Source organism: Mesocricetus auratus, unplaced genomic scaffold (genome assembly GCF_017639785.1).
Source record: "Mesocricetus auratus isolate SY011 unplaced genomic scaffold, BCM_Maur_2.0 Super-Scaffold_100038, whole genome shotgun sequence".
In the NCBI taxonomy this organism is placed as follows: Eukaryota; Metazoa; Chordata; class Mammalia; order Rodentia; family Cricetidae; genus Mesocricetus; species Mesocricetus auratus.
Genome location: NW_024429216.1, coordinates 10,549,674 through 10,577,006, shown reverse-complemented (window position 1 = coordinate 10,577,006; position 27,333 = coordinate 10,549,674). Strand labels below are relative to the sequence as shown.

At 50.8% G+C, this 27,333-nt stretch overlaps 1 protein-coding gene and 1 pseudogene across 3 annotated transcripts in view; both read left to right on the top strand.

The window, feature by feature from the left end:
• Nucleotides 1-2,508: 2,508 nt before the first annotated feature.
• LOC121135470 lies at nt 2,509-17,424 on the top strand (annotated as a pseudogene).
• A 76-nt stretch (nt 17,425-17,500) lies between these two features.
• LOC101841510 (zinc finger protein 180) overlaps nt 17,501-27,333 on the top strand; it is a 42,492-nt gene continuing 32,659 nt past the window's right edge. The window contains exons 1-3 of one of the 3 annotated variants that reach the window (XM_013125444.3): nt 17,501-17,766; nt 21,163-21,237; nt 24,875-24,949. In XM_013125444.3, coding sequence (XP_012980898.1) covers nt 21,184-21,237; nt 24,875-24,949 — 129 coding nt within the window. In that variant the 5' untranslated portion in view covers nt 17,501-17,766; nt 21,163-21,183. Of the gene's footprint in view, nt 17,767-17,800; nt 18,139-18,170; nt 19,333-21,162; nt 21,238-24,874; nt 24,950-27,333 lie in introns of those variants that run through there. The other 2 variants (XM_013125443.3, XM_021223174.2) reach the window with 2 other exon arrangements.

Below are 27,333 nucleotides of genomic sequence, written 5' to 3'. Positions count from 1 at the left end.
CTGCTTACTGGGTGGCCCCCATGACCTGCTCAGTCTGCTTTCATACAAACTCCAGGACCGCCTGCCCAGGGGAGATACCACCTGCAGTGAGCTGAGCCTTCCTACATCAACTATAATCAAGAAAACATAGAACGGGCTTGCCCTCAGGCCAGTCTGGTGGGGGTGTCTTCTGAATTGCGTTTCCCTCTTCCCGAATGACTCTAGCTCGTATGCAGTTGCCGTAAATCAGCTTCCTCTCTCTGTGTCTCACGCCTGTCCCAGTTTCCTTCCTGTTGCTGTGTAAAAACACTCTGGCCAAAGGCAGTGTAGGGGAGGAAAGGGTTTATTTCACTCACACTTCCAGGGCACAGTCCGTCGTGGAGGGAAGTCAGGGCGGGAACGATAGGCAGAACCTGAAGGCAGGATCCAAGGGATTCTGTGAAATACCACTTCTGACCGGGCAAGTCACTCAGTCAAGGAAGGACAACAGGAACCATGGAGGAATGCTTGTTGACTCACTCACAGGCCTGCGCTTGGCCAGCCCAGGAGCACCTGGGTAGGAAATGGGTCACCCACAGTGGGCTGCGCCCTCCTGCACTGATTAAAACAAACAAACAAGCATAGCCACAGACCAACCTGGTGAAGGCAATGACTCAGTTAAGACTCTTGGCAGACGATTGTAGCCTGTGTCAAGGTGCCAGTTAATGCCAACTAGGGTAGTGCCCACCGTCGTAAGAGGAGGCACGTGATTGGCCCAGCTAGGCTCTGGTGAGGGCTGGGTCAGTCAGTTGCATTGAAGGCAGAAGTAAGGGGATGGACTATAGCTGTCCTGGCTGAGGATACGGCAGGGTTGCCTAAGAAACATAGGGACCCTTGCAGTTGTTAAGAATTCGACTCTTGGGCTAGGTAATGGTATCGCAGGCCTTCAATCCCAGCACTCAGGAGGCAGAGGCAGGTGGATCTCTGTGAGTTCTAGACCAGCCTGGTCTACAGAGTGAGTTCCAGGACAGCCTCCAAAGCCACAGACAAACCCTGTCTCAAAAAACCAAAAACAAACAAAAAATGTTTGATTTTCCTTTTTATATCAACATAGAGTGACCTTGCGCATTGTATTTATATCTAAGATTCCTTTTTACATGTGTGTGTATACCTGTGGTGTCCACGCATTGGATCCCCTGCTGGAGTTCCTGGTGGTTGTGAGCTGCCCAGTACAGGTGCTGGGAATTGAACCTGGGTCCTCTGCAAGGGCAGCAGGTGCTCATAACCACCTTGCCATCCCTCCATCCCCAGTTACTTTCCTCGTGACTGTAACAGTAGAAGGGGGTGATGCTATAGAGACCCAGCCCATGGTGGTGGGAAGGCACGGAGGTGCAGGGTCAGGAAGCAGCTGCTTCTCACACCTAGCGGAGCAGAGAGCAGAGACCAAACCTAAACCCTTAAATTACACTCCCAGGGATCCACCTTCACCCACCCAACCCCACAACCTCTCGCTAGCACCAGCAACTGGGAGCCGAGAACTGTGGGAGACATCCTGATGGGGAAGTCCTGTGTATATGTCAATAAAGCACTGTTGGCCAATAGGGAAGCAAGATAGGTGGGACTAGGAGTCGAGGAGGACGCTGGGAAGGAGAAACACAGGGAGTCACGATGTAGCCCGCCAGAGAAGTAAGATGTCCGGAACTATTTTCCGGTAAGAGAAATACTTAGATTAACAATTATAGGACAAATACTTAAGTCAGAGCTAGCCAGTAAGAAACAAGCAAGGCCAACAGCTTCATAATTGATACAGCGTCTTGTGTGTTATTTGGGGACTACAACGTGGCAGAGCCCAGGCGACTGGTGGGGAAAAACCGAAGCAGCTGGCAAGGAAAAGGCTTCACCCTACAACACCCTGATGCCCCCTGCCATGCCCTACCCCCTCACACAACCCCATGCAATGGTGTGCAGAGAGCAGACGGACAGTGCAAGAGCCCACAGCTGGGGGCTGGAGAGACGGGTTAGCATTAGGAGCACTGAGCCAGGCATGGTGGCGCACGCCTTTAATCCAAGTCTTGGGAGGCAGCGGCAGGTGGATCTCTGTGAGTTCAGAGAAACTCTGTCTCAAATAACCAAAACAACAACAACAACCAAACAAACAAACAAACAAAACCCAGAATAAACATCAACAAAGTCTTGCTGCACTTGCAAAGGACACAACTTTAGTTTCCAGCACCCACACAGTGGCTCACAACCACCTGAGACTTCTGATCCAAGGGACTCCAACACCCTCTGCTGGCCTCCACGGGCACTGCACACACGTGTGCTCATACACACAGAGGGTCACACCTGAAAAAATAAACTGTTGTTTTTTTTTAAAGTTCACGTACACTTCAATCACACTGGGTTCACATTGGGCACCCTGTCATTATAATGCTGAGCTCAGCTCAGCTCCCGAATGTCTTTTGGCCATTTTGGTCTTTTCTGGTCTCGTAGGATCCTCTTGTGATTATTGTGTTATTCTAAGTACACAATAATGTCCTTAGAATTCTAATGACCTTGTGGTTTTGTCATTACTTCTTGCTTCTGCCCTCCTCAACTTCACTGGCCAAGCCCACCCTGCCGGTCAGTCAGAGCACTGTCACAGACTGTGACACCAAGGCTGATGATATCACCATCCACGGGGCCTCCAACAACTCTCCTCTCTGTGTTGAATGAGCGTAAGGAGCTGTCTGCAGATCACAAGACCCCCTCACCATCCCCACTGTCCAGCCAGAGGACTCGGGGTCCTCCCGTGCAAAGTATGGCGTGACTTTGAGGGTCAGAACAGCAGCATTGCCTCACTGAATGTGATCTCTGAGCCTCCGATTCCCTTTACCCATTACCGACACTCACTTCCTTGGTACGTGCAGTCTCACGGTTTAAAACGCCGCCCCAGACAAGATTTATGTAATGGAAGTGAAGTCTAGAATTAAAGTCCTCGTCTAGCACAAATGAGGCCTGGATGTGATCACATTCACAGCCACACAGGACAGAAAACAAACAGACTTCAAACAGGAAACCAATACTCACATCGGGGTTCCATCAGAAATATCCAATGTGGTGGACTGAAACCTGAACTTCCAAGCAGTACTTCTATAACAAAGCTGCCTCCGCCGGATCCCCGCCTCCACCGGATCCCCGCCTCCACCGGATCCCCGCCTCCGCCGGATCCCCGCCTCCACAAAGATCCCCGCCTCCACCGGATCCCCGCCTCCACTGGATCCCCGCCTCCCCGCCTCCACCGGATCCCTGCCTCCCTTGCAACTGAGTAGCGAAGGAAGCTGTACTTACAGTACCCCATGAGCAATCTGCTTCTCATTCTGAGGCCTCTACCATGCTTGCTCCCACCCTCTCAAATGGTCCTGACCTTGCGGCAATGAAGCTGAACTCAGGCGTAGCCTCTGGGCATGCGGTTGGGGTGATGGGAGGGCAGACAGTGGACTTCTAGGTGGAAACACAGTCTTGCCCTGCCCACTGACTCTGTCCAGACCCTCCCCCCACCACCACTGGAGGATTCGCCATCCAGGCTTTGTCCAGGGAGCATGAAGACATGTATAGGTGCCTGGTGTCCAACAATGTCACCTAGCTGCCCCGCTTGGGCGCTGTGAAAGCCCAAGTGCTTGGTGCGTGTCATTTTCTGGTTCTCTTTGCTTCCGTGGCGTCACAGCCTGAGGTTTTGCAAGGGATCAGAGACTTCACCTGGGATTCGGGGGCATTCTGTGGTTACTGGGTGGGTGTGGAGTTGCACATGTGGTCCAGGTGGTGTTTTAAAGAAACAGCCAGTGGTAGTTGTCACACTTTCAAGGAGAAGCTGAAACTCCAGAGTCAAGCCACCACGCCACATGGGCACCTCAGTATTTGAGCAGGAACCAGAGGGCAGGTGACTTTCCATTTGACTGGTGGCCGACAGGGCTCTTCCCTGGAAGGATACAGCATCAGCTTGGAACATTTTCATGAGCTTCTGGACCCTTCATGGTGCCCACAGTTTTGTGTAGGAAGGAGTTGTGTGTCTGTGTGAACAAACGCTAACACAACCCTCTCAGTCCACGTACCCTGGAAGGATGATTAGATGCACAGGCTACATCACACATACAGCTTACATACAACACATACACACAGCACAATACCTCAGGCAATAACACACTCATCTAAGACACAACTACATAGAGCACACACAAAATAGATACATGTATTCTGTACAAAGTGCACAGTAAGCTCACCTCTCTCTCTCTCTCACACACACACACACAAACAGACACACACACACTGTAGATACTGACCCACAACATATATACATCCAATACATACATTTTTTTCAAAGATGCATTTTATTTTATGTGTGTGCATGCTTTGTCTGCCTGGATGCGCACCATGCACATGCAATGTCTGTAGAGGCCAGGAGGGGGCGCCAGATCTCCTGGAACTGGAATTGCGTATGGCTAGGAGCTGCCATGTGGGTGCAGAGGTTGGACTCAGGTTCTCTGCAAGAACAGCCAATGAACCGTTGAGCTACTTCTCCAGCCCTAGTCACTTATACTTATGTGTATAATATATGGCACATGTACACAACACAGATACACATATAACACATATGTAGTAATTAATATCACACATAAGACGTACAAACATGCATTACAACACATCACATTCAACACCCACCCTAAATCACACCACTCACATAGCAGACACTTAAGACATACAATGCAAAAATATATATATAAATCGGCGGGGCATGGTAATGCGCAACCTTAATCCCGACACTCAGGAGGCAGAGGCAGATGGGTCTCTGAGTTTGAGGCCAGCCTGGTCTACACAGCGAGTTCCAGGACAGCTGGGGCTACATAACAAAGAGATTCTGTCTCAAACTCCCCCAACTCCCCCCCCCAATCTAGTCTACACACTCTGTGCATGGACAGCTGACACAAAACATACATACAGATCCAACCTGTAATCCCAGCTCTTTGGGCAGCTGAGGCAGGGGGATTGTAAATTCAAGGATGGGCAGGGAGATGACCCAGAGCATAGAGCATTTGGCAGTCACATTTGAGGACCTGAGTTTGATCTTTGGAACCCATGTGGATGGAGTCTTTCCTCCGTGTACACATTGTATACACAGAGATACATAGTAATACTGACTGACTGTATGTGACAGTGGATACCCATGTACCACAGTGTGACTGGAGGGTCAGAGGACACAGTCAAGAGCTCTGGCTGCTCTGTGGAGGACCTGAGCTCGATGTCCAGCACTCACTTCACGTGGCTCACAACCTCCTACAGCTCCAGCTCCATGGAGGTCCAATGCTTCTGACCCCTAAGGACACCTGCCCTCACGCAAACGCACACACATTCACACACAGAGACACATGTGCATGTGTGCATGCACACGCGCATAGTTTTCGAGGTAATGAAAACGAATCTTTAAAAAGATTTGATGGAGACTTCGTGCAGGCATGTAATCCCAGTTACTTGGAAGGCAAAGGCCTCCAAGTTTAAAGACATTTCTGGGCTATCGTGTGCCTGTGCAGAATCCATCAGTGAGGGGCTGGGCTGGGTGTGGGAACCAACAGCAATGTGTTTGAAATAGGTCTACACCACACACACACACACACACACACACACACACACTTATGGAGACAGACAGGCAGGCAGGCAGGCAGACAGACAGACAGACAGACAGAGGTCCCAGGAAGCTCCATCCCGCTACTCCATAAGTCAGGGCCACTTCCTCAAACCCTGGGCCTTCTACTCTCCAAGAAAGGCTTGGATAGAAAGGAATGGGCAAACATCAGGCCATTTCTGAGTCACCTGCTGCTGCACATCAGACATGACCAGCTATGGTCTCCTCTCATCCTTGTTGTAGGGAAAATGGACCGACCAAAGAAACACACCCTGAAACCAGTGCCAAAGAAACACACTTTGGCCCTGTGACCAGAGTCAAAGAAACACACCCTAACCCTGAAACCAGTGAGAAAGAAGCAAACTTTGAGCCGGGCGTTGGTGGCGCACGCCTTTAATCCCAGCACTCAGGAGGCAGAGGCAGGCAGATCTCAGTGAGTTCAAGACCAGCCTGGACTACAGAGCGAGTTACAGGACAGGCTCCAAAACAATACTGAGAAACCCTGTCTTGAAAAACAAACAAAAATGAAAAAAAGAAAGAAAAAGAAACACACTTTGTCCCTGGAATCAGAGTCAGTGAAAGAAATACACTCTGGCCCTAAAATTAGAGCCAAAATGCTAAAAGGGACCAGAGAAAGAAACACACTTGGGCCCTGGAACCAGAGCCAAATCTGACCCTGACCCTGAGCAGAAAACTAACTAATCCCTGAGTACAAGATCTAGCCAATCTGAGCTCAGGGATTGAAATCTGACCAATCCCCACCCTGGAAATCTCCCAGAAAAACTCCACCCCTAAGAAGCCCTGTATAAACCCCATGTCTGTTCAGCTTGTGGCTGTCCGGCTGCCTCTTCCTTCCTGGCAGAGGCAGCCGCTCTCCTGGACTCTTCCCTCCCACTAAATCTCTTGACCGAGGTTTGGGTGAGACCTTCCTTTGACGGAACAGAGTGGAGGAGAGAAGTGACAACAGCCATCGGGGACTGCGGGGAACTCAAGCTCTTTTTCTAGTTCCCGTGTCAGGTGGTTAACGCCTGCCTGTAGCTCTAAGTCTATACAGAACAACGTCCTCATCACCTCAGATGATGCCTGCAGTTCTGTGGACATGCCCACCACACACACACACACACACACACACACACACACACACACACACACACACACACACACACACAGCCCAAACAAACAAGCAAACAAAGAAAACCAGCTGAGGTCACATGGAATGTATAATGATGAATGATTCTGCAATGATAAACAGCACACTTACTGAAAGTAAAAATAAGTATTTATTGTAGAAATTACTCACAAGAGACAAACAAGTAACCCACATGAGCCCAGTAGTTTCCCGCCACCGAACTGGAAGCCAGAAAGCCGGAAAAGAGGGCTAGACTTCCACTGTTCAGTCTTTTATACCTTCTTCTGTAACGCCCCTAGCCATTCCCAAAAGTGGGCCTGGCTAGTGACGTAGTTCACCGCCTACGTCCACATACGTCTTTAGTCATGCCTAAAGTGGGTGTGGTTATCGGTGCGGTAAACTGCCCTTTTATTACCTCATCTGTATGCGCCTCTAGTAAGTCACATGGTTAATGGCAGAGCACTGTTTCCTCCTACAGATGAATAATTATAAAAACAAATAATAATGTGGGCACACATGTGTCGGGGGCTTTCGCCATAATCCAGCTGTAGCATTATCACACCCTCCTCATAGAGAAGACGTGTCTCCAGGTCACATTGCTGAAATACCACCTCTCAAGATAGGAGGTAAGTTCTGAGGAAACAGACCTGTGGCTTGTCTGCCTAGTCTAAGGCAATAGAAGGTGGAATGTGAATGATAAAGTTAGAGTCTGCAGTGAGGTTACCAGAGGACACAGGATGACCCACCCATCCCACTGACCTGCTCTGCCAGGCTCATTGCAGCTACAGCACACCCCCATTCCTTCCCCTCCTCCCTTCCCCTGTATAAATCCCTTTGGGGTGAAATAAAGCTGTCGCCTTGATCAGAATCCTGTCTTGGCGTCTGTTCTTTGCATCTCCCGTTCCCCATCTTTCTCCTAGGTGCCCTCCAGCCCCCACGTTGAATGTCCCCACAGTCTGGGGTACACATGCAAGCAACTATGTGTACATATATGTGTGGCTGGTGCCCTCAGAAACCTGAAAAGGGCATCAGATCTCCTGACACTGGAGTTACACATGGTTACGTGTTGGATTTAAGAAATAAATTGTGTGTCTTCTGCAAGAGTATTTTTTAAAGATTTATTTAATTCATATGCATGACTTTTTTTGCATGTATTATGTGTGTCTTGTGTGTCCCTTGAATGGTGTGGTTCTGAGACACCGTGTGCATTGTAAGAACTGTGACCAGGTCCCCTGGAGCAGTAGCCTATGTTCTTAAATAAGAGAACCTTTTCTGCAGCCTCTCTCTCTATTGTCTGACCTTAATGTACTTTTGGGGAATGCAAAGTCTCACCACCATGGCTGTCTAAAAATGAGCTGGGCACAGAGGACACTGTACATGCAAACATGACAGAGGAGCCCTCAGGAGACCTCAGTGCTATACAAAGAAATACAGGCAACCAAGGAATGCTGAGAGCAGGAGGGATAGTCTTCCCCAGGGAACAGCTCACCAATTGGTCAGCCAATATCCTTGAAAACAATCAAGTGACATAATACAAATGTCAGGTCATGAAATGCCAAATCTCTCATAGTGTCCACCGGTGCTGTCCACATCCTCATGCCCATCCCCTAACCCCACCCCATCTGTTCTTGGGCAATGATCCCAAATACCCTGATGGTGACGATAGTGATGCTGATGGTGGTGATGATGATGGTGATGGTGATGATGGTGGTCATGATAATGATGATGGTGATGATGGTGATGATGATGATGGTGATGATGATGGTGATGATGATGGTGATGATTGGTGGTGATGATGATGGTGATGGTGATGATGATGGTGATGATGATGATGATGATGGTGATGGTGGTGATGATGATGGTGATGATGCTGATGGTGATGGTGATAATGATGATGATGATGATGGTGATGGTGGTGATGATGATGATGGTGATGCTGATGGTGGTGATGATGATGGTGATGGTGATGATGGTGATGATGATGGTGATGATGGTGATGATGCTGATGGTGATGGTGGTGATGCTGATGGTGGTAATGATGATGGTGATGGTGATGATGGTGGTGATGGTGATGATGCTGATGGTGATGGTGGTGATGCTGATGGTGGTAATGATGATGGTGATGGTGATGATGGTGGTGATAATAATGATGATGATGATGATGGTGATGATGATGGTGATGCTGATGGTGGTGATGATGATGGTGATGGTGATAATGATGATGATGATGGTGATGCTGATGGTGGTGATGATGATGGTGATGATGGTGATGAGGATTGTGGGCATTTGGATGCCTAACTGCAGTGTATCCTACAGTTCTTGTGGCTTATGTGGTCCTTGGTGCACCTATGGAGGTTGTTCCTCATCCTGGTGTGGGTTGTGCCTGTGCCAATTGTGCCTATTCTTCCAACTGGTACAGGTGGTGCTGGTGCCCATAGTGGCTGCTGTTCTTCTATATAGAGTAGGTGGTGCTTATATCATGGCTGCTGATGTTGTAGTCCATGGTTGGGAAACTGGAGGATGATGTTACCGAGTCCGGTGTGTGTCAGGGGTGTTTGTGTATCCTGTCCACAGGTCTCAGTTGTTGGCCCACTGCTGGGGACTGCTCATTCCTATGCTTTTGTGCGCTGTTCTCCTGCCAAGGCTTAGGCCTCTGCCCAGTGTTATATAGGAAGCCTGGCGTAACTGATGGGGACTCTAGACTGTAGGTTCTAGGGACTGTTGTTCTTCCTTTATCTGTTTCCCGTTAGTACAGAGCACTCCAGGGTAGGTGGGATCCCCCATGGCATCTGCAGTGAACTGTGGATCAGAGGGAGGCTCCAGAGGATAGACAGGGCAGTGTTGTGGTGTCACGACTAGAAAGGAGTGACCATCGGGAAAGAGGAGCACCAAGGACAGCAGGCTGACTGGAGGTCCAGTTCCTGGAGGAGCACCAATTGACCAATTGACAGCAAGCTGATTGGAGGTCCAGTTCCTGAGTTGGTCACTGACAAGCACGGGCCAGATTTGTTCTGTAAAGGAGCTCCAAGTGGGCAGGAGACCCATGAGGGAGTTTCCAGTGCTGCGTTAGCTTTCCAGGCTCCAACAAAGTAGCACCAAATATGTCTCCTCAGTATAGAAAGACATCTTGAACTGTGCCAGGGTTACATAGGTTACAGACTGAGTGACGTTATTGTGGGAGGTTCTGATGTAGACAGTAGAGAGCTTGGCGGGTCCTCTGTGGAGATATATTTAAGGCCATGACCTTGGAATCGAGAGTTATTTATTTATTTATTTATTTATTTATCACACATACAGTGTTTTTCCAGAAGAGGGCACCAGATTGAATTGTAGATGGTTGTGAGCCACCATGTGGTTGCTGGGAATTGAACTCAGGACCTCTGGAAGAGCAGTCAGTGCTCTTAACCTCTGAGCCACCTCTCCAGCCCCGGAATAGAGATTTAATACCACCGGAGTTCTGGGTAGAGAGTTTGCAGATGTCCAGGGTGAGTTGCCTGCAAAGGTGCTTCTGACCGCGGTATGGGAGGGACAGGCACACTTTGATTTTGCTTGTGACAGTGTTCCTTTACTGCGTAGTTGGAGACAGGGAACCAGAGGAAGGGAAGTGTGCCTAGAACGTTTAAACATTGCCTAAGCTTCCTCCCCATTGCCAGCCTCACTGTGCTGACAGCCAACCCTGACCCTAACAACTGTTGACGCGTTCATGCCAATCTCGACAGCGCATAGAGGAACACGAGGTGCTGAGCCAGGGAGAGAGACAGGCTGAGGTATGGAGTGATTCTTGCTGCATAGGACATTGGAGAAAGGTACTCCAAGGCTTAGTAGGTAAGATGCGAGGTCTGTGGAGCCGGCCTCAGCAATTTCCCTCCTTCCAGGTTCTCCATACGTGAACTTACTCCAGTGCAGGGGTCCGGCCTGTATCAGTCCTACACTGCAGGGGCCATCTATTCTGGACTGATGTCTTTTGGGCTGCCATCGGAACCAGCCGGACAGCCCCAGGCCCTCCGACCCTGAGTGGGAGAGTGTGGAGGAGGGACGGCTTAGCTACCCAACGACACTAAGGATGAGACAGAGACATTTGGTCATAACAGGAGGGCTCCCAGTCAAAAGCACTGTTTATTCCAGCATCATCTTAAGTAACTCTCCAAAAGCGGGGATAATGGCAGAAGACATCTATTACCAAGTATATTCCCTTTAATCCCTGAGACACTCCTAAGCGCATGTACTCAAACTCTCAGACACTCCATCCGGCATGTCTCACTAGCGTTCTTGTTGGGTGTTGTAGACTTGCCCAGGCCTAGGCCTATTGTTACACAAACTAGGAGCCATTCCCCACCAAGACCAGGCACCTGGAGTAAACAGCCAGCATCTAAACGACAATAGGAGTTCTGATCTCCTAGAATTTTGTGGCTGAGCAGAGGCATATTTCTGAAATGTTATATTTAGGCCCCGACACTCCAGTGGGGTCACATCCCTGTATGTTTCCACGTCTACCAATGCGTGTATGTCTCCCCAAAGATCCAGTCAACTCAAGAAACCTAAGCCCCCATATTCCCCAAGTCCCCCATTGCATCAAGATTCCTAACTCCTTTCAATATGCACCATTGACAACAGATTTCCAGAGGCCTCACTCCTGCAAGGAAGTTACATCTGCAAATGTCTTAAGGACCTGAGGGTACCCAGGAACTCCAATGCAATCAAGGTTCCAAAAGCATCTATCCTGAGTCTCCAAATGTCCCAAAGTCCACTCTTTCCTCCGGGAATGCTAGTGCAATGAAGTCTCCAATGGCTCTCAGGCTCACAGTGTTTCAGAAGCATTTTAAAACATCAATTCAGGCCGGGCGTTGGTGGCACACACTTTTAATCCCAGCACTCGGGAGGCAGAGGCAGGCGGATATCTGTGAGTTCGAGGCCAGCCTGGTCTACAAGGGCTAGTTCCAGGACAGCCTCCAAAGCCACAGAGAAACCCTGTCTCGAAAAAATCAAATCAGTGTTGTTGTTTTAAACAATCTCAGTATGTAGAATATGTGGAACAGACTCACCTGAAACTAACACAGATTAGCCTGTGTTAGCCTCCCAAAATATGACATTGAGGGCATGAAGCACCACACCTCTTCTTTGCCGTAAAGATTTCTTGCCAAGGACCGTCCAGTGTGAGAGGTATTATGTAGACTCAGGATGTAACTCTATGTCTACAAGTCCCCTCACATGTCCAGACCCTCAAGCATCCATTGCCAGAGCTGCTCAGAAGTTGGATATATGTACTGAGCATCATCTGGTCCTTTCGCTGCGGCTTTGGTGGGAATTGGAGGCTCCACAGGTGCTAAACCTTCAACCCCTGCTGGTTCAGTCAGGCCTTCAGCTATTGTGGGTTTACCAGACTCGGGAGCTGCCTCAGGGGCTTGACCATCACACAGGTCCTCTTGGGGACTACACATTGCACGTTCCACGGCCTGATCTTCATGCAGAGACGCTTCCAGACTGGGGTTGGATTGGGGAATGGTAGATGTGCCTGGAGACACAGACTCTAAGTTGGCAGATGCAAGGACAGATAGGTGACCACGGGAATGTGTTGATGGAGAAATAGCTTTAGGGATTCCACTGGCCTATGGCACTTGAGAGCCCACAGGTAGGTGCTTGGATCTCAGTTCGGTCCTCTGCAGCAGCAGCAAGTGCTCTTCGCCCGGAACTCTCTCTCTTGTTCCTTAGAGCAATAATGGTTTTAAATCATGAGTGAGATTCCCTGTCACAGCCCATGATACACAAAATCAATTGGAATAAATTTTCCCTTTGTTTAGTATGTATTTCAGGTGACTGTGGACTCAAGCCACATGGGGCCTCGCTCTAAGGAGTAACTTTAGGGACACTGCATAAATTTGATATACATATATGTCAGCACAACATGCAAACACATAATGTAAAGCTATATATGTCTATTCAATAAATGCTATTAAACCAGACACCTCAGGAGTATATTGCAGCATTCTTTGACATAGGTTTGGTGTTTGCCAGCACTCACAGCTCAGTATAGGAGTGAAGACGTCAGAGGAAATCATGTAGGAGTTACTATGCTTGCCCCCCCCCCAGTCCCACAGGTCACCAGTCTTTGCGGCAACTCCCTTATCAGAAGAGTCACATCCTGTGGTCACCTGTCCACTTCTCCTTTTTACTTTGATTCAGGGTCTCACTAACTGGCCATTATACATTGTCCTGGCCACCAAAAGGGCCAAGACATCATAGCCAAGGGAAACCAAATGGCTGACACGGTTGCCAAGCAGGCAGCTCAAGGAGCTATGATCCTCGCAGCTGAACAAAAAACTAAGGAACCTAAAGACTATTATGACATTAGAGAAACTAGCTTCAGGTATACCCCTGAAGATCATAAGCAGAAGGAGAAACTAACAATTGTGCATGGCTACTCCCCGCATCGAGTAGCTGAGACAGAAGATGGCAGATCCATACTACCCCAAGAGGAGGGACGACATTATGTCACCAATTTACATCAACTAACTCATCTAGGGACAAAGAAGCCAAAGGACATCATACGTCACTCCGATTATCATGCCATGGGCCTCTCGGACATTGCTCAAAAAGTAGTTCAGAATTGCAAGGCCTGTGCCTTAACCAATGCTGGACATCACCTAGGTGTCCCCGGCAAACGCCTCCGGGGAGACAGGCCAGGAGCATACTGGGAGGTCGATTTCACAGAAGTTAAACCAGCAAAATATGGTAACAAATATTTATTAGTTTTCATAGATACCTTCTCAGGATGGGTAGAGGCTTTCCATACAAAGAGGGAAGCAGCCAGTGTGGTAGCAAAGAAGATACTGCAGGAGATTTTCCCACGATTCGGCATCCCTAAGGTAATTGGATCAGACAATGGCCCTGCCTTCATTGCCCAGGTAAATCAGGGACTGGCCACCCAACTGGGGATTAATTGGAAATTACATTGTGCTTATAGACCCCAGAGCTCAGGACAGGTAGAAAGAATAAATAGAACATTAAAAGAGACCTTGACTAAATTAACCTTAGAGACTTGTGGAAAGGACTGGGTAGCCCTCCTGCCCTTCGCCTTGTTCCGAGTACCCCAGGGAAATTTAAGCTCACACCATTCGAGCTCCTCCATGGGGGACCGCCCCCCCTTGCCTGAAGCAGGAGGGGTACTTGATCTTGATGCCTCTTTCTTTCAACCCCTGTTAGCTTGTTTAAAGGCTCTTGAACTGGTCAGAAAGGATGCCTGGGAACAGCTAAAAGAGCATATGAACCAGGAACCACAGCTGTACCACGTAAGTTCCAAGTGGGAGACTCTGCGTTATCAATCCGGCAACTGTTAAGAGAAGCTTTTTCCTTGCTTGCCGATTTGGTATATCCCCCGCCAGTCACCTGGGCTCTGCCGCGCCAGCCTGGTTCTAGATCCGCATGAGTCCCAAATAAACACACAGGAGGCTATATTCATTATGAAGCTGTTGGCCTTGTTTGTCTCTTACTGGCTAGCTCTGCCTTAAGTAATTACCCCATAATTGTTAATCTAAGTATGTTTCTTACCGGAGAATAGTTCCCGGTGTCCTACTCCCATGGCGTCACATGTTGACTCTCCTGTGTTTCTCCTACCCAGAATCCTCCTGGATTCCTAGCCCCACCTATCTAGATTCCTATTGGCCAGACAGTGCTTTATTAGCATAAGACTTCCCCAACAGGCAACCTCGAACCCAGATGGAAGGGACCCTACCTGGTGCTCCTGACAAGTCCCACCGCCATCAAGGTTGACGGCATCCCAGCTTGGATCCACGCATCCCACGTTAAAGCCACCCCTCCTGCAACCCAAGATGACTCCTGGAAGCTGGAACAGACTGGTGATCCTCTTAAGCTGCATTTATGTCGCCTGCTCACCACAGAAGAATAGAAATCCCCATGCTCCTCAAGCATTAACCTGGCAGGTACTATCACAAACTGTAGTCTGGTCCACCTCTAAAGCCGCTCCCCCTGGTACTTGGTGGCCCTCTTTGTTTCCTGAAATCTGTGCCCTGATGGCAGGGTTAGACTTATGGGCATTCCTGGGATGACTCATGAAGAAATACCCTTAGAAGAGGTGCATTTACAAAAAGGTCCCTTCATCAAGAAACAGTTTCACAGGGCCCCACCTTGCTGATTCCCCAGGATGTAAAGGTAGACCTATGCAGAGAAGACTGCAGCAGACCTCCTTTTATGTTTGCCCTAGAGACGGCAGACCTAGGTCGGAGACACATAGGTGTGGAGGACTGGGACATTTCTATTGCAAACAATGGGGATGTGAAACTACCGGAGATGCCCACTGGCATCCCACATCCCTATGGGACTTGATTACCGTCGATAGAAAGAATAAGGGCCTAGACTCCCTCAATATCACCTTCACAAATCCAGGGAAGCAGTTTACTGCCTGGCCCAAGGGACCAACCTGGGGTCTGAGGTTCTATATGTCAGGATGGGATAACGGGTTTTAGTTCCAGATTAGGTTCAAGATTGAGAACCCTCCAGTGGTTCCCATAAGGTCTAATAAGGTACTCCCAGAACAAGGACCTCCCCAACGGGTGTTACCACCACCTCCTCCCCCCATAAGTCCTGATTCCCCCATTTCTAAGCCCTAACCCCATGGGATGATAATTCCAACGGCAGAAACCTTCACTCTGCCCCCTACCACTGGTGATAGACTCTTTAACTTGATTCAAGGGGCTTTTCTAGCTTTAAATACTACCAATCCCGATGCTACCTCGTCTTGCTGGCTTTGTCTTGCTGCTGGTCCTCCTTATTATGAGGGAACTGCCATCTCTGGTACCGTCACCTCCGTGACAGATCCAAATCAATGTTCCTGGTGCTCCGGAAGTAAGCTCACCCTTACTGAAGTCTCAGGCTCAGGATTATGCCTAGGGACAGTACCTCGCTTACACCAGCACCTCTGCAACAGCTCAACCGTTATGGTAACAGAGACCAACTCTTATCTGTTACCAAGTAACAATAGTTGGTGGGTGTGTAGTACAGGGCTTACCCCCTGTATCTCTACTGTTGTGTTTAACCAGTCAAGAGACTTTTGTGTTATGGTTCAGCTGGTTCCTCGTGTCTACTACCACCCCGAGGAGACAGTCATAGATGCCTATGATTATAACCAAAGAAGGGGCAAGAGGGAACTGGTATCCCTCACCTTAGCAGTAATGGTGAGTTTGAGCACAGCAGCAGGAATTGGTACCGGGACTACAGCACTTGTTAAGGGACCCCAAGACCTCCAACATGGTCTGAATACTCTGCAGGCCACTATGACACAGGATATCAAAGCGCTAGAAAGCTCTGTCACTAAGTTAGAAGAATCTCTCACCTCCCTGTCTGAGGTAGTTCTACAGAATAGACGAGGCTTAGACCTGCTGTTCCTTAAGGAAGGGGGACTGTGTGCTGCCCTTAAAGAAGAATGTTGTTTTTACATTTTTCACTCTGGAGCTATCAGAGATTCCATGAGCAGACTCAGAGAAAGATTAGAAAAACGCAAACGAGACCGGGAGGCCACACAAAACTGGTACGAGGGCTGGTTCAGCAGATCGCCATGGATGAGGACTTTGCTCTCTGCCCTGATGGGTCCCTTACTGATCTTGCTTCTTCTGCTGACTATAGGACCTTGCATAATTAACAGATTAATTGCTTTTATTAGACAAAGAGTTAGTGCTGTACAGATTCTTATGCTATGCCAATAGTATCAGAGATTAGAACAGGGCAATGCAGACTATATAGAGTCAGAAATTTAGTTCTGCAGTTCTATGATTAGAACTGCTTACTAAAAGAAGTGGGGAATGAGAGATCCCAACTCAACATTTTTAGACCTCTAGTGACTAGCCCATCACAGAGTGACTTACCCTTCTGCCTTCTCCTGAGAAACCGGAGACCTCAAGATAAACCTAAAAGATAACCCTCCCCGATCCAGGAACTAGCTCACCACATTCCTGCTCAATGTTTAACAATAAAATGCCCAAAGAATGCTTGCTTGAGATAACCTTCCTGTTAAGACATAAGCTATCATTTAACTTCTCATCCGTTATGTTTATGATGTTTGCCTAGCTCCCCGATTCAGTTTTTTCCCTTTTAAAAACCCCCGACTGCAGCTACTAGGGGTTGAACTCCTCTGCCCCTGCGAGGGTCTAGAGCTCGGCCCCACTGCACTGGTTCCCGGAATAAACCTCGTGTGTTTGCAGCAAGAACGGTCTCTCTTGAATTATTGGGGCGTCGGCTTATCCCGAGACTTGAGTGAGGGTCTCCCCACTCTGGGGGTCTTTCAGTGTGTGTGTGAGTGTGTGTGAGTGCATGCATTGGTGGGGGTGCTAGTGTGTTGGTCAGAGGGCAACTTGTGGAAATCAATTCTTTCATGGCATCCAACGGGTTAGAGAATCCAACTCGGGTCATCACCCTTGGCAGCAGGCGTCTTTATCTGGGAAGCCATCCCGCCGGCTCAGTGAGAACTTTTTGAACCCTAAAATGGGGACGTCACCAGTCCCCCAGACTTAGCAGTGTCCAAATGAGCTCCTAGCCTGGTTTAGAGGACTTTCCGCCGACTGGCCACGCCCCACGCGCCCGGGACTGCCTGCGGCGCGTCTCTAAACGCTGGGACGAACTGCGCAGCCGCACTCCAGGCCGTCACGCTCGAGGGACCGCCTCTTGGCGCTGAGTCTCCTCCAGTGGCTGCGCAGGCCGCTGAGACTTGTGGGAATTGTAGTTCTGAGTCGATACCACCCACTTCCGGGTTTAGCCGGCGGTGCAGCCATTTGCGTGTATGTGTGTGTGTTTGTGTGTGTGTGTGTTTGTGTGTGTGTGTGTGTTTGTGTGTGTGTGTGTGTGGGCACCCGCTGTGGCCCGGCCTTCCTGGCGGGGCTCAGTCCGCATGGAGCCACCCGGTGGATGCTGACTCAGGGTGGGGGCCACTGGAAGTCATGTCGGATATGCTGCAGGACCGGGGCAGGACGCTGTGAACCCAGTTTTGTTCTGACGCTGCGGGCTCGCGGACACCCAGGTTGGTGGGAGCTCAGGGGATGCTCGCAGCGCTCGTTTTGCGCATGCGCGGGCTCTGAGCGGGAAGCCGGTCGCCGCTGTGTCAGCGACTGGAGTTCCTGCTTCTCGGTCCGCACCTCTGAGGGTCGCGGACGCCTGCGGGGGCTGAGCAGCTTGTGACTGTGCAGGGCGCGCATGCGCGGGTGGTTGGGCGTGCGTGTGTGCCTATGTGTGTGTGTGTGTGCGTGCGTGCGTGCGTGTGTGTGTTGGGACTTGTTTGGGACCGATCGAAGATGTCCAGGAGGATGGAAGGCAGGGCACAGGCATAGTTATGGGGGAAATACTGCGAAGAGGTGTTCTCGACCCGGAAGAACATCATAGCGGGGGCTCCGAGGTAAGGGGAGCTCAGGTCTACGTGGCAAAGTAGGGTCCCTTTCGGGCGTGGGAGGAAGGAGGGAGCTTCGGAGCCACACAGTTGGTGTCCCTGCTGGTAGTCGGGCTGCCTCTGGAGCCCTGCCTGTCACGGGGAGCAGTGTCTGGTATTGTTTTCCTGGAGTGACCTTGATGTGGGAGGGATGGCCCATTTAGTTACAGGGTGTCACCCACCCATGGCTCCTAATCCTGAGTTTGGTGGCGTCGGGTGTGAGTGCAGGAGCAGCTCTGACCATAGGGAGAGACACTGGGACACAGGGGCTTGTGACCCGAGCAGTTTCCCATCTGCCACCTAAGGTACTGAGAAGCCCCCTCCTCCCGTGCCTGTTTAGTGGAGAGCCCTCGGATGCCCGGATCCTTTCCCCAGAGAGAGGGACTGTGTCACTGTTTCTGTGCTCTTGAGCAAGCGTTTGTGTCGGAAGCACCGACCAGCATTCTGGAAGGAGGTTCTTGGACCCCGGGCAGAGACTGGTCTTGCCAACCTGGGGGTGTCCCAGATCAGGCATGATGACCAGCCAAAGCAACGGTCACACCCCAGTTTAGCCCGGTTGTTCCTTACGGAAGTACGGGTGAGGGGTTACTTACAGGAGCATGGATGCCTCAGCTATGCCACTGAAAAGCCCATGGGTGATGACTCAGGAAAGCTCTCTCTCTGCTGCCTGCAAGACTTGACGGCGGCTCATCTGGGCAGAGTGTGTCTTCCCCAGCCATTGCTATTGCTTCTGTTACCTTGAGGGATGGTGCGTGCGTGCGTGCGTGCGTGCGTGCGTGCGTGCGTGCGCGTGTAAACTCAAAGTTTCAGCTTCTGGGGTTGTTAAGTTTTGTTTGGAGCATTTCCGAGAAAATGGGTACACAGAGAGCGGGCTGGAGTTCCCGGTTCTGACCGTTAGATGGGCAATGTTGCCTGAGCTAACCAACCTTTTAGACAGCCGAGTCCCGGAGTGAGGGTCCCAGGGCTTAGCAGAGGGTTCTAGGCAGAGCGCACCCTTGTGCATACCAGAGTCAAAGGATCTTGACCTGAACCCTGGCACCCATGTAGAATAATGCAGGGTTCTGAAGTGTTCAAGTTGGCTAGAGACTCCCAGCTTGGAGGTAAGGACTCTGCATCCCGACGGACTTCTCCATTTGCTACCCTCTGACAGCTGTCTGGGAGGAGGTGGGTACCGTAAGCATCTGTACAGAGTTGGTATTGCTGGAACTTTCGCTTAGGGCTCTTCTGCCTTCCGGCAACGGAATCCCAGGTTTATAGGAGGGTAGGGTGGAAGATGGGGACGGGCCCAGGTCCCGTGGGAGCAGCTCCAGCACAGGCTTGAGAACCCTCGGGAGCCAGGAGTGGCCCTGGAGCTGTGTGTTCAGACACCAGTAATAGTGTATCATCTTAAGCTCTCCAGGTTGCAGAGCTGGTGCCTGCCGGGCCTTTGTGGCAGCTGTGACTTCCAGGCATAGGTGGATTCAGATTCCTGTAAGAACCCGATCTGGGGGTGTAGCTCCTGCCGTTAGGTGCTTGGCTGTAGCGTGGAGGACGCCCTGGGTTCCTTCTCTAGCGATTCATGAACCAGGTCTGGTGCCTATAAACTCAGCACGCGGGAGGTAGAGGCAGGAGGATGGTGAGTTTGAGGCCAGCCTAGACTACATGACACCCTGTCTCAAAACAAAACAAAACAAAACAAAACAAAAACACACACACACAAAAATGGGACTCCGCTGGGGTGGGACTCCGCTGGGGTGAAAGGTGTGTACCACCACGCCCTGCTGGAATCGGCTTGTAGACACACTGTGCTTGGGTCTTTATGGATTTTACAACCAGCTGATGCCCCGAGTCGGGAAAGACAGGGTCTCCCTGGGATTCAGGTACTGAGGAAGGTGTTACAGCGGGAATTCGGCAGGTTGAGACTCAGGCTGGGGCCCGCAGAGGTGGGTGGGGGGCGGTGGGCGGGGCGGTGCACTAGTGTTCCAGTGAGAATCAGGGCCAGGTGGTGACAAGGAGAAAGATGGAGCTGGGGGCGTGGCTTGCTGGGTAGCTGCCAGCGTGCCCACAACCCTGGGCTGCATCCTCAACACCGCGGAAACCAGCAAGGGGTGCCGGGCCTGGCTGGGATTAGAGTCTGTGACTTCAGATCGGCACAAAGACGGCTGAGCTCCAGAGATACGAGTTCTGGGCCTGCCACAGGCCCCCCACCCCCCACTCCAGATCAGTGGAGGAATGAGGTTCAAGCTACAAATTGAGGGCCTAAGGGTTTGGGTAAGAATCTGAGCCAGATTCAGGCTCAATGGTGGAGGAGGCTGGGGTCCTGTCCCTGCTGTTTACATAGGGAGGCGGAGGAGACTCTGGATGTTTGCTGAAAGATCTGGCCTGGTTGGTGAAGGGGCCGCGGTGAAGTCAGTTCCTGGGAAGACCGGGCTGTGTCCCTAGCTTTGTGCATGTGACCAGTGGCTTTGGTTCCTGGCCCTGGGAAGGCCGGGCTGTGTCCCTAGCTGTGTGCATGTGGCCAGTGGCTTTGGTTCCTGGCCCTGGGAAGGCCGGGCTGTGTCCCTAGCTGTGTGCATGTGGCCAGTGGCTTTGGTTCCTGGCCCTGGGAAGGCTGGGCTGTGTCCCTAGCTGTGTGCATGTGGCCAGTGGCTTTGGTTCCCGGCCCTGGGAAGAGCTACTGGATTGTGGTTGCATGCTCAGGGCATTGGAGTACATGACATAAAGAGTTCTTTGTGTGCTGGGTGTTCGTGGGGCTCCCAGGACCCAGGGAAGGTTCTGATTGGAGCCGCATGCGTTGGTGGTGGGCAGCAGGCCGCGTTTGATCATGGGGTGGGCTTACAGGGTGTGGAGGAACAATTTGGGTCTATGAAGATTTGGCCTGGAGGAACAACTGAGGGAGGGGTTCTTGGCTAATGCCCGGTTGGGGCTTTAACTTCTGGAAGCTAACCTAGGGGGACAGGCTGGACTGCGGGGTGGCCAAGCGGGCTGTGCTGAGAGGTTCCCTTGTTTGTACAGCTGGCTACATCTGGAGGAGTCATGGAGCAGCAAGACCACGACGAGTCCCTGGAGTCCCCGCAGGCCCGTGTGGAGGTGAGCGCAGCCGCCCTGTCCCAGCAGCCTCTGCTCATTCCTGCTGGTCCCACAGCCTGAGCCTTGGGATTCTCTCTGCGGTACTTTAAGGGATTTGGTCCCTCAGGGGTGGCAGGCTTCTGAAAAGATAACCAGCGTGTGCGTGTGCGCATGTACACGCGTGCCTACAGGCCAGAAGGTACCGGATGTTCTCTGCTACCCTTTACCTGCTCTTTTGAGAGGTGGCCTTTCTCTGAACCCAGGGATGCCGTGGAGCAGTTTCTTCCAGATTGAAGTGCTCCCTCTGAGGGGGAGGGGAGGCTCAGTAGAGAAAATGTCACAGGGCTGACAAAGTGGAAACTTGTGAGAGCCGGGAGGGCTCCTTCCCTGGCACGGGTGGAAGCCAAAGCCACCTCTTGCAGAGCTGCCTGGGAGACATGCTGCAGAGGAGAGCCTTCCGGCCGGTCAGGCTGCCTGCCAGCTGTGCAGAGAGCCTGAGGACACAGCTGTTCTGTCAGTAGCTGTCACCCATGCCCCTGCTAGTGTCCTCAATACAGACTCACAGCTTCACCAAGGTGGATGCTCGCGCCTTGGTTGTCTTGGTCTGCGTGGGTTCCCTTTCTGGCTTGAATAGACGCGCGTATGTTTCATCTCCCCAGGAAAAGTCTGTCACACGTCAGTATTTCCCCAGATAGGCTAGAAGCCGGTAAGTCCCAGGGAGTCTCCGTTCTCTGCCCCTCTGAGCTGGGGTGACAGGTGTGCTTGGGACACCTGGCTTGTTCCTCGAATTTTGAGATCTGAACTTTTCACTGTTGAGATCTCTGTAGCTCCCGCCCTTTTAAAGTTTCAAGATTATTTTTATTTACCTGTTTTACAATTGTATGTGTATGGGTGTTTTTCCTGCATGTTTATTTCTGCACTGCATGCTTGCCTATGCCCAGGGAGGCCAGAAGAGGGCACTGGATTCCGCTGAAACTGGAATTACAGATGGTTGTGAGCTACCATGTGGTTGCTGGGAACTGAACCTAGGTCCTCTGGAAGAGCAGTCAGTGCTCTTAACTGCGGAACCACCTCTCCAGCCCATATTTCCTTGACTTTAAAGCTTTATTTGCATGTGTCTGGGTATGAATATATTCCACGTGTGCAGGTGCCCACAGAACCAGATGAGGGCCTCAGACCCCGGGAGCTAGAGTTCCAGGTGGCCCTGAGCCTCCTCTTGTGGGTGTGGGCGCTGCACTCAGGTCCTTGTCAATAGCCTCCAGTGCTTTTAACTGCTGCCCCTCTCCCCACCCACCAGCGTTTTGTAGGCAGGGCAGGGCCCGAGGGCCGGCTTGGAACTCACATGTAGCTAAGGATGGCCTTCCTTCAACCACTTACGCTCCTGTCTTCACCTCCTGCGATTAAATGTGAACCGCTATGTCTAGTCCAGAATAGGAAGGTTTTCCCTTTTCCCAATCCTGAGGAGAATACAAAGGCACATGTTTCTTTTGGATTAAATATCCTAATCAATTTAAATGCCTCACTTGAAATGATACAAAACCCATACTAAATCCTTTAGGTAACTCATTCTACAGTGCCTTGGAATAGTGTCTAAAGCATTGTCGTGGGAGTGAGTTATTCACAGTATGGCAATCTTTTGCCTGTTAACACGTGTCTTAGTTAGGGTTTCTCTTGCTGTGAAGTAACACCATAGCTCTGGTGACTCTTATAAACAAAAGCATTTAATTCTTACGGTTCAGGGGTTCAGTCCATCGTTATCATGGGTGGGAACAGGTGGGGTACCGAGCGCTATGGGGACAGTCACATACCACCATGCCTGGCTTAATTTTGAAGTTAATTTGTTAGTCACTCTGTACTTGCTTGGGGTGCTAGCCTCCAGCTGCACAAAGTCAAAGGGAAATCCATGGAGTTGACATTCTGTGACTTTTTTATCTGAGGGGATAAGGGAAAGGCGCTTACACACTCTCTTGATGGTTTCCTTCTTTATTCTTCTGCATTCTCTTTCTGTATTCTGTCTGTTTATTATTATTTTTCTACAGCTTATATACCTCAACAAAATCTCTCAGGCAATATAGACATTACAATGTGGTTACCTCTATTTTGCAGGCGAAGGGTTATAGTGAATACAGGTACCAATGTTTTTCATCTCCTTTACAGGATTCAAACATAGTCATCCCAAGAACCCACATACATCTACATCTAAGTAACTCGTTATAGATTAACAGAGTGTGAGCGAGCAGGGTGTTTTCCTCAGCCGTTTCCGGCAGGCTCGCATACCGCAGTTACAAAGAAAGAACCACTTTATTACTTATCTTGAAAGGTATTCTTACAAGGAATCACAAACCAAAATTTTGTTTATGCATGAAAAGCAATCAGTTAGGTCTACTTTAAATCTTTAGTAGTTTTTTATATCAGGAGATTGGGTGCAAAAATTGGCACAAGGAATTAACCATCATCTTTGGTCATCAGCCAACCCTAGCAAGGAATGTATGTCACCTAATAACAATTGGGCTGCTTTGTATCTTTGACGATAACCTAGTCTATAACTCAGCTATGTCCCTGTGAACTTTAGATGGTTTTTTAGGGTTTTTCATCTCAAAACTATTATCAAGACATTTAATGTAACCCAGAGCTATTTTAGGGATTTATTTCAGCTGGGATGCATACCGAAACCTGTGACTGCATCTTTCAACATTAAAAGAATTCAAGCCAGGCTGGGCGTTGGTGGCGCACACCTTTAATCCCAGCACTCGGGAGGCAGAGGCAGGCGGATCTCTATGAGTTCGAGGCCATCCTGGTCTACAGAGCGAATTCCAGGACAGCCTCCAAACAATACAGAGAAACCCTGTCTCGAAAAACCAAAAAAAAAAAAAAAAAAGAATTCAAGTCAGCCTGGCTCCTGGGGACTCATTGGTTTTCCTTAATCATTAACCTGAACTGCAATTTATGCAGCTCCTTAGGTGAAATTCGTAGGCTCTAGCTGTGTGACATTCCCTTGTTTACATTTGTCATCATCAAAACTCTATTGAAACAACATTATCATTGTCAGTTAGGCAGTATAGCTTAGGAAGAGATCATCCTCATTGTAACCCACAAGTAAAAATGCGCAGTAGAACGAATGGAATGTTCCTATGGGATAAACACTGCATTACAGGCGGCGGCGGGGGTCTCCCCACACCCATTCATACCACGCCAGACACCAGAGAAAGACGGCAGCAGCAAACTTAAAGGCACAGTATAGAAAAAAGACATTCTGGAGTCTGGGGATGTGCTTGTGAGTTGTGTCTGACTTGGGTCATGTTAGAGTCTGCATTGCTTGCTTACTGCTGAGTGATACAGGAGATTGGGCAGGGCCCAGGGACAGGGCAGGACGGTATATGACAGGGGAGTTGCTTTGCTCCATGTGGTTCCTGGGATGGCGCAATCACCTTTAGCTGACAAGCAGGGCCAGCCTAAAGCAGTCACAATAGTCTTGTGCCGTGTGGGGCCTCGTTCCTTGGGAGGTCCCGTTGCTCTGCGCGGGTTTCCTTGGGCTTTTGTGGAGGGAACAGGGGTTGGCAGTTGGATTCGGGTGGGATCCTGTTGACCCATCATGGGGGCTCCAGGCTCCGCCTTGTTCCCTGATGGTTCCCTTTGTCTCATGTGCTTGGTTTCTCAGAACTTTGTTCTACCCCAAGAGATGATCATCGAAGTGGAGGGAGAAGGTGCTGCGTCACTGGACGTCATGCCCCAGGTGAGCTGGGCAAGGCCCATTCCCTTCTGGACAGGCGGGCGTGGAAGTCCGTGTGGAAGCAGTGAAGGGAGCTGGGAAAGCAAGGTTGGGCGGGGCTGAGAAGTGCGCGGGGTCTCCGTTGTACATTCTTGAAGGCTCGAGTGCCATCCACACTTCTGGAAAACTGGACATCGAATGCTGGGGAGGCGGAGGCAGGAGGACCCCTGGGGCTCTCTGGCCAGGCAGTCTAGACAAATGGGTGAGCACTGGGTCCAGTGAGAGACCCTGTCTCAAAAAAGTCAGCTGAGAACAGTTGGGAAAGTGTCGGCCCAGGGTCCACACCCAGAAGAGCGAGCAGCTTTTCCAAGAAGCCTGGTTATGACAGAGGGGCAAGGTGCAGAGCTACAAGGATTCTGCAGGTTGAGGAGTCGAGGCTTCAGAGGATTGGAGTTGAGGCCCGCCTGGCATGGAGCTCAGCCGTGGTGTTTGTGGTTCTGTTCCCAGGGCCGCAGAGTGGGAGGAAGCTGGGCTCTGCCCCCAAGTGGCTCTAAGGAGGAGTTAGGGGGAGGAGTCAGTGGGAGAGGAGTTAGCAGGGGAGGAATTGGGGGGGGAGGTAGTGGGGAAGGAGTTAGTGGGGGAGGAGTTAGGGGGAGGAGTTAGCGGGGGGAGAAGTTAGCGGGGAGGAGTTAGCGGGGGAGGGGCTAGGGGAGGAGTCAGTGGGGGAGGGGTTAGCAGGGGGGAGAAGTTAGCGGGGAGGAGTTAGCTGGGGAGGGGATAGCGGGGAGGAGCTAGCGGGGGGGGGGAGTTAGCGGGGGAGGAGCTAGCGGGGAGGAGTTAGCGGGGAAGAGTTAGCGGGAGGGGGGAGTTAGCAGGGGGGAGTTAGCGGGGGGGGGGGGGAGTACCTAGGGGGGGAGTGGTGGGGCATCAGGAAGCAGAGCACTCTTCCTCGCAGAGGCTGTCAGCGACTGCTCTCTGAGCAGACTGACGCTTGCGTGGAGGAGGATCAAGGGCACTGCTGGGCAGAGGACTCCAGCCGTTCTTGCCCGTGAGCGGTCAGGTGGGAGAGGTTGGGACCGTGCTGTAAAGACACTCGACAGGAGTGGAGAAGGCTAGGGGCTGGCAGGATGGTTCAGTAGCTGAAGCCTGAAGACCCAAATTCAAATCTCGCGCGTCACCGTAAAAGGCTCAGCAAGGCAGAGAGAGGTAGGTGGATTCCCCAAATCACGGCCCAGCCAAAACCGTGAGCCTTGGAGGGAATGAGGCGGAGCGTGATCAAGGCAGATACTGAATACATCAGTTCCAACTCACTAGCCTGTTTCAACAAGTGGGCCAGAGGAATCAGTGCAGAAAGCAGACCACGACATGCCCTGGGGGAAGCTGCAGCGTTAGAGTTAGCAGTCACTCTCCTGGTCATGCTCGCATGCGGGGCCAGCTGTCATACACATTCTGACTTTAGCCTGCCCCTGTCCTGGGTAAGTTACGTACAAGGAAGCCAGGCAAAGCGCCTCCCTCAGTCACATCAGGCTGTCAGCTTAGCAGCAAATGTCCTTTTAGACGGGGTCTTTATGATCCCAGCCACCCAGGGCCTCAGACTGACCGCTCGCCCAGTGCTGGGCTTAAAGATGTTCCATCATACTCAGCTAAACCAGCCTGCCAGCCCTCACTTGACATTTGAACATGTTTTAGACATCAGGGAGCCGGAGTTATTAGAAGGAGGCACGAATTAGAGACTTAAAGACCCTTCGAGATGAGTGTTCAACCCAGCTGGCAGTTAGCAGCTTGCGTTTCTGAATCCTGTTTTGTGCTAATCATTTGAAACCTTTGAGACTGGTGAAATAGATGAGCCTAAGAAAAATGCACGGATGGCAGCCTGTGCTTACAGTGTCCTGTGATTCGGTTCACGAGTGCTACTCGTGGACCTGGCCCCCAAAATGTCTGGTCACTTTACAGAGCTCTTGGTGGTAAAGACATCCTTTTTTTTTTTTTTTTTTTTTTTTTGTCACCAGGGGAGGTCATCATCAGCATTTTCTTTTTTGGTTAAAATTCCTGCCCAATAGACTTGTTAGATTTTTTTTTTCCTGTTGTTTACATTTTTATCTATTCTAACTAATAGTGTCAGGGAATGGATATGGGGTGCAAGATGAGTGCCCTGCCATAGAGCCACGTCCCAGCCCCTCACTGGGGGATTCTAGGCAGGGGCTCTACCACTGAACCACACCCCCAGCCCCTCACTGGGGGATTCTAGGCAGGGGCTCTACCACTGAGCCACACCCCAGCCCCTCACTGGGGGATTCTAGGCAGGGGCTCTACCACTGAGCCACACCCCAGCTCCTCACTGGGGGACTCTAGGCAGGGGCTCCACCACTGAGCCACGCCCCCAGCCCCTCACTGGGGAATTCTAGGCA